Here is a 14,632-nt window from a genome sequence, read left to right as displayed (position 1 = left end):
ATTTTGATTCTTGTTTGTTACGATCAATATTAATATCTGTTTCCAATCTAAATGAGGTCAGCTGACAAGTTTTGATAGGTCATCAACAGCTGAAAATGTTATATTTCTTATTTTTATTCGAATAACTGCAGCAGTAAATGCGCAAGCGCAGTTGAACTGCTGTAATGTTTGTCGTCGATGTAATTTAAAAATCTAATTAATCCTAAGAAATTAATCACCATGATAAAATTTACGTAAAATTATTTTAAAACTGAAAACAAATAAAATCTAAATAACAGCTTCTTTTCCTACTCTCTAATGCTGCTGTTACAGGAAAAGATAGCGGAAGCTGACAATCTCTCATTGTTGTCGTACAGCAACCCATCCAATTCCAAGATGGCGAACATTTCCCACCCTGGATTTTGAGTGAAGTGATTTTTAAGCTCAGTGTGTGTGCACTAACGTTTCAGTTCCTTAAAATTTTCATTGATAACAAGAGAAAATGGAATTGAGAGTGGGAAATAAGTACCGTTTAGGGCGCAAGATAGGAAGTGGATCATTTGGTGACATATATTTGGGTGAGTGCATCAATATATGCAGTAATGAACAATAGAATAGAATATTCAAACGGTTGCTATATTTTGTAGAATTGTCAGATATAGACAGAAATGTCTCTATATAAACAGAAGGCATATTAGAAAGTTGTAATGACGAATGGATGCCCTTTAAATTTTGTTATGAATTTAGTGCTACGTCTTGTTTACCACTTTCGAAACATGTTTCCATAATTTGGATGGAATTTTTTTGAATAATGTTAATCACAAATATTAAGTTAAACTTTTATAGATTAGCCTGCAATTTGTTTATTTTTGCTGTTAACTAATTACGAGAATGAAAAATTGTTCCCTTGAAAGTTTCTATCGCCAAAGCAACAGTATTTCATTTAGTATAACTTGTAGAATAATAATACGACAGTAATTTAGGGTTTGCTTTTATAATCTTTTAAAAAAAATTTAATTAAAAAAGAATTCTCTATTGGTTCTGAATGAACCTGTGCCAACTGCATTTATGAATTAAAAATATATAAATAATATCTGTCATTCTTAATTGTGTTAATGTTATTCTTTACTTTTATATATATGAAATTTATTTTCTGAAACCAGTCACTTTGTTAATAAATTTTATACACATTATTTTAGGTACTAATATTACAACTGGCGAAGAAGTTGCAATCAAATTAGAATGTATCAAAACTAAACATCCACAGTTGCATATAGAAAGTAAATTTTACAAAATGATGCAAGGAGGTGGTAAGTAATATTTATTTCATATTTGTCATTCATAAATTCAAAATGTCTAATGATACAGACATCAATAGATAATTTATTGTATAATAATTATAAAATTATGCTATATGAATAAAAACTATTTCTGATATTTCTTTATAACTGAATTATTGTAAATTTAGAATTTTCAATATCAGTAAAATTGCTTGTAATAGAATTTTATTCTCTTAAAGAATACTTCATATTTCTGAAAGAGCCAATGGTGAAAGTAATTTTTTTTGTATTGTTTACCATGAAATTATGCAAAATCTTTTTTTTTAGTTGGTATACCTACAATAAAGTGGTGTGGATCAGAAGGAGATTACAATGTGATGGTAATGGAGCTTTTGGGACCAAGTTTGGAAGACCTGTTTAATTTTTGCAACCGAAAGTTTAGTTTAAAAACTGTTTTGTTATTAGCTGATCAATTAGTAAGTATGTTTAATTTACTATGTACATTTACTGAAAAATAAGATTTATTATAAAATATTAGAATACATGAAAGGATCATAGTTTCAGATTGTAAATATGAAGCTTTATTAATAAAATTGTGTACAGTTGAATTAAACTTATAGTATGCTTGGTCCCCCCCCCCCCTCTTAGTCCTGGTGTATACTTTTTATTTCATGAAATCTTTCTTGCAGTTGGTTTTTAAAAACTATATTTTGTGTGTATTCTTTGAACTGTGTTTTAAGCATTGCCCCTAAAAATTTGTTTCAAGATTTGGATTTTAAATTGCATGTAATTATTATAATATAATTAATGTATCATAATAATTTTCATGATTGAAGGTTATTTTCTTTCTGAAATATTTATATGAAAAATACCTAATATAATTTTTAGAATTTGAATCAGATTTTTATTTTTAGATAGATTTTAACTTAAATATATGCTGCAAGATTCAAATTTTTGAAATATGGAAAATCTAATATGAATATTGATTTGATAAATTATTTGCAAAGTACAATTTTTGTATATTTGATAAAATTTATTTTATTTGGATGATTGGCTATATTGACCACAAATAATTTAGATTTCCTTACATGTGATAATAAATTGATAAAAATTATTATGCCCAGTGATGTTATTTTCTGAAAATTAAGTTTTGAAGCTTATTTAATTGTTAAACTTTATTGAATTATTAAGCTTATTTTATGTAAAAACAATAAAATAAAATGGAAATTTTTAAATGTTTTAAGTTTGTTTAAATTGTGTTCTAAAAATTGGATGTATTTTTCTTTTGTAGATCAGTAGAATAGAATATATTCATACCAAGAACTTTATACATAGAGATATTAAACCCGACAATTTTTTAATGGGACTTGGCAAGAAAGGTAATTTAGTGTATATAATAGACTTTGGACTTGCAAAAAAGTACCGTGATTCTCGTACGCACCTGCATATCCCATATAGAGAAAACAAAAATCTCACTGGCACAGCTAGATATGCAAGTATAAATACTCATCTAGGAATTGGTAAGTTTCTTTATATTATGGATTTTTTTTTGATCTTTGAATAATATTGGTATATATGAAATCTTTTTTATATAAAATATATATCTATGTTTCATGATTGAAGAGATTTAAATATTGTTTTAAAAAATTTATGGAGCTTATTTGTTTTTAAATTCTTTATATGCGAGATTCAAGAATGATTTATGTATCTTCAGAATATTTCAAAATTCTTTTCTGAAGAATATTAAATGAATTACTGTATTAATAGATTTATCTGTACTTTAATTGCCATGAGATTATTTCTTTTTATCTTGTAAGGATGTATATTATTTCATTTGAATAACAAATGTATGTGTATTTTTAGTGTTTATTATTTTGTTGTAGCTGATTAATTATGGTGCATTGCAATGCAAATTTCAGTTTTATATTTAACTATTGCAGGAAGTTAAAAAAAAATCTTTAAAATTGGTTATCTCTTAAATGGTTGAACTCGTTTAGTTTCCTTTTATTTTTGTATATTGTAAAATGATTTTACGTAGTGAATTAAATATGTTCAATTTTTATTTTTTGTGTAAATTGATAAATGTTTTAATAGGACATATAAAATAAGATTTTGCTTTTCTTATTTATCCATTTAGTTGTAGTATTTATTTAGATTCTTGATATCAATATTCATAAAACTATATTTTTTTAAAGGAAGAGATTGACAATTATTATTTTTATTTCTAGAGCATTTAAAGAAACAGGAATGCTCAATTTATATTCTAGTTATTTTTAAATGTTATGCTTTATAATATCATAATAAAAAGATCTTCAGTGCAGAATAATCACATTTCTTTGATAAGTATTTAATAGATTATCTACTTTAAAAATGAATCGTTACTTTAATTCCATCCTTTTTTCCCCCCTTCTGAAGCTATAAATAATTATCTCGCATAAATGTAATAAAATAAGCAGTTAAAATTGAATTTTTAATAATTATGAGCAAGCTCTTGTGTATCCTAATTATCTTTTATCTTAATATGAATATGGAATATTGCTTTCATTTAATTGTATCATATTTCTGGATTTATATTTAGATGCTTGTATAAATATATTTTACACGATGATATAATTTGTGAATTGCTAATTTCAAATTTGTTAAGTTAAAAAATATTTCAGGGTAAATGAGAATGAGGAGCTTTTATACTTTTGCTATTATTGTATGTGTGTGTGTGTACAATATATTAGAAGACTTTTAGCTCTTTTTCTTTTTTAAATCATATTCTGAATTGTATCTTTTAGATTTGTTTCCTTATAATTAAAGGCTTGTACCAGCTATGCTTAATTTTAGTTATAGTGGTTAAAAATAAATATTTTTTTCTTGTCTTTTTTTATAAATTTGCATTTTATTTTTAGTTGATAGTAATTTTGCTACAATTCATTTAAAACTTTCTAAAAAATTTGCTGCTTTTCATTGTAAAAATTGGTTTTTAATCTGAAAGAATTCAAAATTTGGTGTATTTTAGTTAATATAATATTGCAATCATTAGAGAATGTTTCTCTTGATGAAAATACTATGCAAGCAATTAATTTATTGATTTTACTTCTTAAATTGATGTTATTTGAATGACTAAATACAATAGTTAATATTTCATCTGTTCTTTCAGAATATACATGTATAATTATATGTATGAATATATGTGATGCCCGAGGAAAAAATTGTATTTATAAATGTGCTCTTACTATGCTTTTTCAAGGAAATATATTATGTTCTTCTGTCATTTAAAGATAATTAATGTATTAACTTTTATATTGAGAGAGAAATACAATGTGCTATTTTTTAAATTAATGGGACATATTTAATTTTCATCTAATTTTTGTAAGGATTTTATATTGGTGCAATTACATTTCAGCTATGATTTAATAGTATGTGCATATAAAACATTTATTTTTTATTCTAGATTTAAATTATTTTATTTCTAATATTTGCTTTCAGTTTGCAGCAGCTATTAGTGTGCTTGAATTGTTTAGCAATTCCATATTTTCATACAGTATTATTTGAATGAACTGTTTTCAATGAAGAGGTGTTTTTTTAAGTAAAAAAAAGCTATATTGATTTTTATAGCGTAATATTTTTCTTTCTGCTTTGAATTTTGTGGTGAAATTATGGGCATTTTATCTGTAAATTATTTTAAATGTTTATTCTGATGATGTATAAGGACCCTTCAAATTTACTTTTTATAATTTCAGAGCAAAGTCGGAGAGATGACTTGGAATCATTAGGTTATGTGTTGATGTACTTCAATAGAGGCAGCTTACCATGGCAGGGCTTAAGGGCTGCTACTAAACGACAAAAATACGAGAGGATTAGTGAGAAAAAAATGTCCACTCCTATTGAAGAGCTATGTCGATCTTTTGCATGTATGTGGCAGTCTTTTGTGGAATAGTAAAAATTGTTGCTATTCTAATTTGAGCTTTAAATTAAAGAAATGGACATAAAAATCATGTTTAAAGATATATTTTTTCTTTTTTTCAGCGGAATTTGCCACTTATCTAAATTATTGCAGATCTCTGCGGTTTGATGAAAAGCCCGACTATGCATATTTAAGGCAGCTTTTAAGAAATTTGTTCCATAGGCAAGGATTTACGTACGATTATGTGTTTGACTGGAATATGCTAAAATTTGTAAGTATTTCAAATCTATTTCGTCTCATAACCTTTGTACATTTTTTTTTTTTTCTGTGTTATCGTATTTGTTAGACCTTTATTCTTCGTCATTTGATAAATTAAAAAATTGAATCCTTTCTTGCTTTTCAAATAATGTGAATTTGGCTTATTAATTTGATTTTTTTCAATCTTTTAAAATTGATGAATTTAATTATTTGCAAATTAGTCAATATAGAGGGAAATGCTTTTCCTTCTTTTTTTTTTTTTTTTAATCAAAAGGAAAAGACATGGAATGTAAACTGAATTGCATTTTTTGAAATAATTTTTGGTAATATATTTTAATTAAACTTGAATTTTTATCAAGACATACTTTTTCATGCTTTTATGTTCCAAATTTTTGAGGTTTCTTATTTTCTTGCCCATATGTATGCAAAGTTCTAACCAATTTCAGTCTTTATAAATTATTTAAATATTGTTTCAGAAAATAACTTTATTTGCTTTTAGTAAATAGAATAAATGATAATATAATTTGAAAATGAGGGAAATTCCTCTCATTGTGTAAATTAATAGTAGAGCTGGAGGTTTCTTGTTGAAAACATGGTTAAATATTTTGGATAATGATGCATTTAAAATAATTGCATATCATTTGCTATACAGAAGTATTTAAACTTAAATGAAAAATCATTATAGAAAACAGTGTTGAACTACAAGTAAACTATTTATTGTTATCATGAATTTACTTTTAAAGGATTACAATTTTAGACAGGAAAAAAAAATTGTATTAATGACATATTTGGGAAAATACTCAAAATTTGCTAACATATATAATGCTTCAAAATTTAAATATAAATACTTTTTAAATAGTTGGAAGAAGAGTTTTCACAAATCTCTGCCTGTTAAAAAAAAAAAAAAAAAGGTATTTGCATTTTAAATAAACATATCAGTTTAAAATTCAATTTATGTAAAATATTGCGGGCATATGTATTTAATAATAAAATGTGAATCCATAAATTTGAAATTAACTGGTGTTTATATATATATATATAATTTTAATAAAAGAAAGGAAAAAGAAATCTGCAAGTTTTTTTGAATCTGAAAAATCATAGAACTATTCAAGTTTTAGTAAACAGTAGGCATCATTTTACTAAAGTGAAGAGTGCCTTTTTAAAGGAAGCTATTTTTCATAAAAATATCATTAAATTGGTATTTGAAGAATATTATAATATACTTTTTTGATTTGTGGAAACTATGGGGTTAAAATATATTTTTGATTTAGTCGTAGCAAAATCAAAACACAAGAAAACTGTTATAAATAATATCTAATACTTCCTTATAATACATGTTTTTCTTATTCTCGTTTTGAGTTTAATTGAATTGATTGTTTTCCATTGTAAATTTTATGCTGTATCTCTGTCATAAGCATAGAATATTTGTTTTTGATATATGTCTACATTAAACTGATAAAATGATTTTTTTACTGGCTTTTTTAATTCAAATAAGTCTCTCTACTCTGTCTTTTTAATGATTATAAAAAATGTTGCAATTCTTCTCTCCCTTATGTGCGTAGATTATTATATTCTTGAGTCAAATGTAAATTATTTAATGCATTTTTTGTTATGTTATTATTAAATTTGTTTTCCATATATTGCTAGAAATTTATACAATCTTTGTTACAATAGTTAGTATAAATTGTTGTAAAAATGGTACAATTTGCAAGCTGTAATACCTTTCTTGTAATGGCTTTTATAAAAGAAAAGTAATTTTAGTGATATTAAAGATAAGTAATTTATTAACTGCAATTTTGGGGCAGCAGTTAATTTCTCATTTTTAGTTTAAAATCTTCTCTCTAAAATATCTAAATTGTATATTATTTTCTGATGCAATAATTTTATATTATTTGAATTTTTCTTTGAAATATATTTTTTACTGTTGAAAAATAATGAATCTTTGCACCTCCAGTACCATTCCATATACTTTTATAGTAATGGGATAGCGTATGTGTGCTATAGAAATTGCTGAAAGATTTTAAATTGCTCATATTTTTTTCACATAAAATATGGAGTTAAGCTTTCTTCATACATTGGTTGTATGTAACTCCTTATAATTGTTCTCTCTATCTCTTTTACATAATACATATTGCACTCTAGCAGCATTTTATTCAGTATATTTTATAGAAGGAATTTTTATTTATTAAAATTATTTTATTAAGACTGTATAATATTATTCTATTTATTAAGACTTTAATTTCCATGCTTAAAGTATAAATTTTCAGATAGAATTCTCAGATCTAGTTAATTGGTGAAATGAAATCGTCTTTAATATCTGGTGTTCTTTTAGGGGCTGGTTGGGTGTTTGAAAATATTTGTAGCATTTATGAAATGGAAATATGCTGATAATTTCCTTTATTTCCTTTCCTTTTAATTTTGCTTAAACTTAACTTATTTAGCCTGAATTTTTTCCAACTGATTTTAAAATGTATAATTATCTGTTTTTCCCCCTTCATAATTTTGTTGCTTTAGATTGAATGTCCTATTCATCTGATTTTTTGAGTTTCAGTTTTTTTTTTTTTTTTTTAAATAAGTTATTAAATTTTTAACTTTTGCTTGCTGTGAGCCAAAATTTATTCAAATAAGATTATATTCAATAATTCTCATAAAGATGTTTAGTGATACAAGCTTTCATATATATCTGGAACAAAGTCACTAGTATGCCACAAATGTCCGATATAAGAAGTATACTCAAGCAAATAGTTTTTGCTTATTTTGTTCTTGAATTCCCTCTGCCCCCTTATTATTTTTGCATCATTCTTTGTCTTGAAGTAGGGACTCATTTCCAAAGGCTCTTAGGGTGGTTCCTGTTCTTAAGAATCAGATCAGATTGAATTTCCTAGCTTCATAATGAAATAAATGGGATTCTTTTGCAAATCTGTTGTGCATTCATGCCTAGGCATTCGAGATATAAGAGTCCAAGCACCCTTCATATTGGAGTGAGTGTAATGAAAAAAAAAAAGTTTCAAGAATGGAAGGCAATTAAAATAATAATCAAATGTGCAACTTTTTTTTTTTCTAGATTTGTTTTATTATACATTTATAGTTTTAACTTTATTCTAAAATTGCATTATTTCATTTAGTGAAAGAATCGCAATATTTTACTTATTATGTAATTGTTTTCATTTATAATATTTTACGTAATTTTTTAACTGCTAAAATGACTTAAATAATCAAAATTTGTTGCTCACTTGATATCTGATATTGCAAATTGCTTTAAAATTCATACACATTTCAAATGAATAAAAATATTTTTGATATTTTTTTATTTATTTGATAATTTGTTTTGTTTTACCATTTAGATTAGTGATTAAATTCTCATGCATAGGTTTTTGTATTTTATCTTTAAGAATATCAAAATAGGAAGTTTTAAGAAAATATTTAATTTGGAGAGATATCTTGATGTCCAATTATCCTATATTAGCAAACTTTTTTTTCAAAAATTTGATTTAATTTTTTTATATGAAACTTATCTATGATTTCTTAATCATAGCAACAATTTTGAGGTTTTTGTATGTGTGTGAGATCATGAATCCCCATCTCCTTAGGGAACTTGGTAAGCATATTGTAAATGAAATTCTGGATTTATTACGTATTTCAATAAATAAAATTTTTAATTGGTGTTTAAGAAATGTTTTTTAGAGATTTTTTTAAAAAGAAATGTCTATTATATATTCAAATATTTGTAAATTGAATGTATCATTGTAATGAATTGTTCATTCCTACTTTTAAAATTATCATTACATGTTTTGAGAAAATAAGACAATTGCCTTTTCTGTCTTAATTGGTAACTTTTTTCTTATTTTTTAGGGCGGAAATCGCAATCAACAGGAAATGCAAGAGGACAGAGACCGCCGCGACCGACATCACCAACACACAAGTACTACTTCTCGAGGAGCTCTCCCCGCTCCTACAACAGCTAGCAGCAGTCGTCTCCGAGGTGCCCCTGACTCTGCTAGTCCAGCAACAGGGCGATCTTTGCCACATCATCTGGCCGCTTCTGCCAACATGACTCAGGCCATCTCCTCAACACCGAGTGGGCCAGCACCCACCTCTTCAGCTGCAGCTGCTATGGTGGCTGCTTCTCATGCAGCCACGCCTTTGCCGTCCGCAATGCCCTGCATGCGATCACGGACTCGATCGACTCCCCGAGCAGGAATAGCAGGCCATGAGCCTAACTCTCAGAGATGACCGGTGCTAACTGTTGATTATTGAATCAGGAAGTTAAAAAGGAAAAGAAAAAAAGATTATCCTAAAAATTTTGTACAAATTTCTGTGTCTTTTTTGAAGGCGACCTTTACTTGGTTCCAGCACAGAAAATGAAATGGTTTTGGTATGGTTGTTGAAGTGCACTGTTATAGTGAAAGAGAATTTAAAAAATAATTTAAAAAGTCAGGAATTTCATATGTTTTGCTGCAGTGCCACTTGAAAAAAGTTTTTATAATAAAAATAAAGAGAAAAAAAAAGCTTCCCTTTTTTATTGACTTGGCTTCCTATTCATCAAAATGTTTTTTGTTAACTTTTTTTTTTTTTTTTTTTTTTTTTGCAAGTTTGTTTTTGAGTTGAGTCATTTTGTGTTTTGTTTTTAGTTTAATGGAATTTGACAAACATGTTGACTGATTTTGCAGAGTTTAGGAGCCATGGAACCTCATATTGTAAGCAATCCTTCATATATCAAAATAATTGCTCATATAACTAAATTTTGCTCTCAGATGGGGCAATGTTGAAAAAAAAAATTCTGTAATTATTTTACATGTCCTGTATATTATTTTAGCTATCTTTCTTATAACATGAGCATAATATACTTGTTTTTCTTGAAATTTATTTATTCTATGTCCTTTTTGATATATTTGTAAAAATTTGTATAGATAATCATTTGTGTGTCTGGGAAAGATTTAATAGTCCGTGACATTTTTTTACAAAATTGAATTCTACTTCAGATGTTGCAAGTCAGTTTTGTTTATGTCAGATTTGTTAGCTGGAGAGCAAATAGTGCAAAGTATTTTTGTATGTTTTGCAGAATATTTTATGATAACAATTTCGAAGAATGGACTTAATGTAAATAGATTTTTCATTTTGTGTTATCAAGTAGTGTTTAATCTCACTCGGTGTAGAGTTTGTGTATATTTTTTGTTTGTCTCTTTCTTTGTCATTTAACAACTCTCTCCTTTGTGTAACAGTGAAAATTTCCTTACTGTTAGCATCAACCAAAGTGTGCATGCTTTGTCACTCAGGCAACATTTCAGAACTAGTACTTTGCTTAACTTGAATCTGTGTATGGAAGAAGTTTATTTGCAATACAGTAATAATTAAGTGATTTTAGTTAGAAAGATATCATTCTTATCATGACTAGTTTCTTGGGGGTTTATATTAATGTTAATTTCCAAAATGCTTAATTTAGTATTTAAGTAAATTCTAATATCAAACTGAATTTCAGAATATTTTCATTTTTTTCTTTTGTAATCGGTGTTTTTTTTTCTGGTGTTCGTGGTATTTTTATATGGTGTATAAATTATTCCTTCATAGGTTTAAAACTTACCATCATGGCCCCCCTTCCCTTATAATTTTCATTCAAGCATATGAAAACAATAATTCTAGCTACAATTTGTGAATAGTTCTAGATGCACACCTGCACTTGTGCAGTTTAATTGACCGCTTGTTGGGAACATAGTGAAATTGTTTATATGATTTCAATTTGAATATTTAATTAAAACAAAACATTAGTGGATATCATATTTATAGTGATAGTAAAATTTTATTTTTTATATGCTCTTATGGGAAAAAGTTCAATACAAAATCTTCAGTGATACTTAAGCTGTTATTACAGATCTCAGACATTCCCATTAAACTACAAATGAGTGTATTAATTTACTAATTCTTAATATTTCATTGAATGAATTCTAATATTTGTGGTGGTAGTTTGAGTTTTATTTTTTTATGTTTAAGATAGTTGAAGCAAATTTAAAGCTCTACTTTCTGTATTTTAATTCTTGTATTTGATTATAATATATTGTATGACAAGCTATTTACTTTTTAAATGACAGGAGTTGTACTATGTATTTAAGTACATTCGTTCCTGTTGACAGCATTAGTTATGACTTTGTTCATTTGTATATTTGTTGTCAATATGACATTATGTTCATAATGTATCTTAGTATTCTTTTTATTTATTAATATGCGAATTTTATTTTTTATAGAAGTGTTAATGAATTTCTTGAAAACCCCTTTGCAGCATTAATTTATATTGTTAAATCAGGTAGCCTTTATTTCGTATTTTTGTTATAGAATTTAAAACTGAAAAAAAAAATGTATCAAATATAGCTGCATATTGAAATTCTCCTCTATACCCAGTTTTTTTCCCCCCTCTATTTTTACACTTAAGAAAGAACCAATGATTTTTATTTTTAACTGTCAGCAATGGTGAAAATGCAGTATTTATGCAATTCCATTTTCATCCCACAGAATAGCAAATTTCACTACAGAAACTCTTATCTATGCAAATTTATATCAAATACTTATAGGCTAAGATATTTTATCTGTTTAAAACTTCAGACTGTTATTAATTTGTAAAACTGCATTATTTCAACTTCCCCTACACTTTTCATGACAAGTATCATTCAAATGTGTAAAATTCTTGCATAACTTCCTTATGAACAAGAAAATATAAAGCAAAAATACAAGAATGAATTTTCATCTAGTCTTTTTGCTTGAACTTGTAGTCATGAATGTCTCATAAGTAGCAAGAAACTCTGACTTGTCACAGTTCAGCAGTTACACTTCCCAAACTGTGTTTTTACATATCGAACTAAAACACTTAAAGGCTAGGGCAGTTTTATATGTCATAACACGAAACAACAGCGTGAACTGTTTGTCGGCGAGACTTAATTGTCATATATAAGAGAAATATTAGTAATTATATATACATATGATGTGCCTAGTTTTTGATAAGTAAATTGACCTTGTGTTTTTCTTTCGTTTATATGTGCACAAAATAAGTAAAAAAATTTTATCATGTGACTATTTTTCACGCTTTGCAGCGCTGCTCTATGTTATGTGTTGCAAAACAGCTTGTATATTTCTACGCGAAAGGACATAGTATGCATTTCAAAATGTGTCATTGTTAACGATATACAACTGATTGCATTGATCAGTGAATGCTGTATATTAATGCTGCCTCACCCAAGATTTGTATGGTATAACAAACTAAGTAAAAATGTGAAATGTTTTTACATTTATTAACAAATTTTTACTTTTATTTTTTAAGTGATGTGATGTAAGTTATGTAAGTATAATAGGAGTTTGAATAAATTGTAAAGAATTACTTAGCTTCTGTGTGGCATTTTGATATATTTCAATGAGTACATACAATTTTTTATTGAAAACTAATTTGAGTATTATCATTTGTTGTAAATCCTTTATACTAAACATTAATGGATATAAAGCATTCTGAGACAATTAAGATAAACGAAAAAAAAAAAATTGCATGTTCTGTTCTAACATATGTACACATCTATATAATATTCCTAGCTATTTTTGCTATCTTTGGAGTTTTTTTTTTTATCAAATAGAAAATTAGTTATTATCATGTGAGGACATGATGTTGTTTACACTGAACACATTGTTATTAGGTGGTGTTGAAGCTTAAATCGCGTAGACAGTGGATAAAGCATAAATGGCAATTTTCATCATCTTTTAATTGCATATATTTTTTACCTGCTTTTACCAGTATTGTATTATTACTATATATGCTTCTTTGAAAGCAAATGCGTTGTTAAAAGGTTGACCTGCTTTTATCAGTATTGCTTTATTATTACGTATGGTTCTTTGACAGCAGATGCACTTTTAAAAGTTTGAGGTAGAACTACGACATCATAGCTGTTATTTCATCTCGAAATCGATCGAGCTCCAAAACTTTGTGTGCCAGCTAGAAAAATTGAAAATGAAAGTTTAAAAAAAAATTATCATATATATATAGAGAGAGGGATAGAGAAGTCTCATGATTTTTTCAAACTGGTTTAAGCTGGTTAATGACTTAAATTAAGGCAAATAATGACTTTAAAAAAAATAAATGTTCTTGCATAATAATTTGGAATTTGCGATCGTAGATTTCATTTTAATTTTGTTTTAGCTATATTTTAAAAAAATTTCTTGAAAAAGAAGATACTTTTATAAGTTAGCGTTATTTCTTTCCTACCATTAGCCATTTTTTTACTCGCTTAAAATTTTGATAGCACAAAGATAGCACAATTTTGTGAAGCACAAAGAATAGCGTGTACTTGTTTGTTTCTTTTCATCCACAACATGACATTTGAATTTCCTAACAGGAGATCATATAAAATTGTCATTTTACATTTTTATGTTGTTACTTGGACTGTTATGCTAAGATTTTTTCATAGTATTTTTTTAAAAATAAAATCAAATTTTTAATTATTTGAGGTAAGTTCAAATCTCTATATTAAAATTGTTGTCCTTCAGGTTTGATTTTAAATATGGCTGAAGATATGCACAAAGCATAATTTTTCAGACATATCAAGAACTAATAATTTCCTGTTATTATTGAGAGCCAAATGCAAGAGATAGTTCAAGTTAAATTTGAGTAAGATTCTCATGTAATATTAAAAGTAATTTGAAAATGAATGAATTTATTAAAATGTTTAATGAATAAATGAATTTATCTGATTGAGTTTAAAAAATTTGAATATAACTATTTTAGGAGAATCAACATTTTCATAATTTTAGACTGGGTGACTGGACATTGATTGGGATGTTTTCTTGGCATATCTGCCAATGGAGTCGTGTAAAATCGCACGTTTGTATAAGATAATAACATTAGAATTTTCGAAACATAGTTTTAGTTGCAATAGAATGGACCTTTTTACTCAAAATGTTAGTTCCTACTAATTAATATTTTATTAAATATGTTTTATAGGACCGAGGATCCATAAAAAACGTAAAATATGCGTAATTCATTACAACATTCATTGACCATGTTTGCCTTAAATGCTGTTGAGTTATTGAATAATAATATTTTAAAAGTTAACAGAAAACTTTTTTTTTTTTTTTGCATTTTTATTTCTAAAAAAATATATCATGTTTATTTCATTTCTTATCGACACATGCTGCAAATTACACTTTTCTTGCTTTAGTTTGTAGTAAGAATTAAGTTTATCTTTTAATT

General features: G+C 26.5%; 1 protein-coding gene across 1 annotated transcript; it reads left to right on the top strand.

Annotated features, from left to right (window-relative positions):
- Positions 1-117: 117 nt before the first annotated feature.
- Positions 118-12,779, top strand: LOC129984129 (casein kinase I-like). The gene is made up of 7 exons (XM_056093923.1): positions 118-557; positions 1,179-1,289; positions 1,587-1,735; positions 2,551-2,779; positions 4,991-5,161; positions 5,277-5,425; positions 9,265-12,779. The coding sequence occupies exons 1-7, from the start codon at positions 482-484 to the stop codon at positions 9,643-9,645; spliced, it is 1,266 nt and encodes a 421-aa protein (XP_055949898.1). The 5' UTR covers positions 118-481; the 3' UTR covers positions 9,646-12,779.
- Positions 12,780-14,632: the final 1,853 nt, after the last annotated feature.

Source organism: Argiope bruennichi, chromosome 9 (genome assembly GCF_947563725.1).
Source record: "Argiope bruennichi chromosome 9, qqArgBrue1.1, whole genome shotgun sequence".
Taxonomy (NCBI): domain Eukaryota; kingdom Metazoa; phylum Arthropoda; class Arachnida; order Araneae; family Araneidae; genus Argiope; species Argiope bruennichi.
Note: the sequence above shows the minus strand (reverse complement) of the source record. Positions and strands in the feature narration are given on the sequence as shown.

Bases quoted from the DNA above. Each gene is read 5' to 3' on its own strand.
- LOC129984129 (XM_056093923.1), top strand. From the start codon at position 482: ATGGAATTGAGAGTGGGAAATAAGTACCGTTTAGGGCGCAAGATAGGA. The intron at 558-1,178 runs GTGAGTGCATCA...ACATTATTTTAG, and splicing joins ATTTGGTGACATATATTTGG to GTACTAATATTACAACTGGC. The intron at 5,426-9,264 runs GTAAGTATTTCA...CTTATTTTTTAG, and splicing joins ACTGGAATATGCTAAAATTT to GGCGGAAATCGCAATCAACA.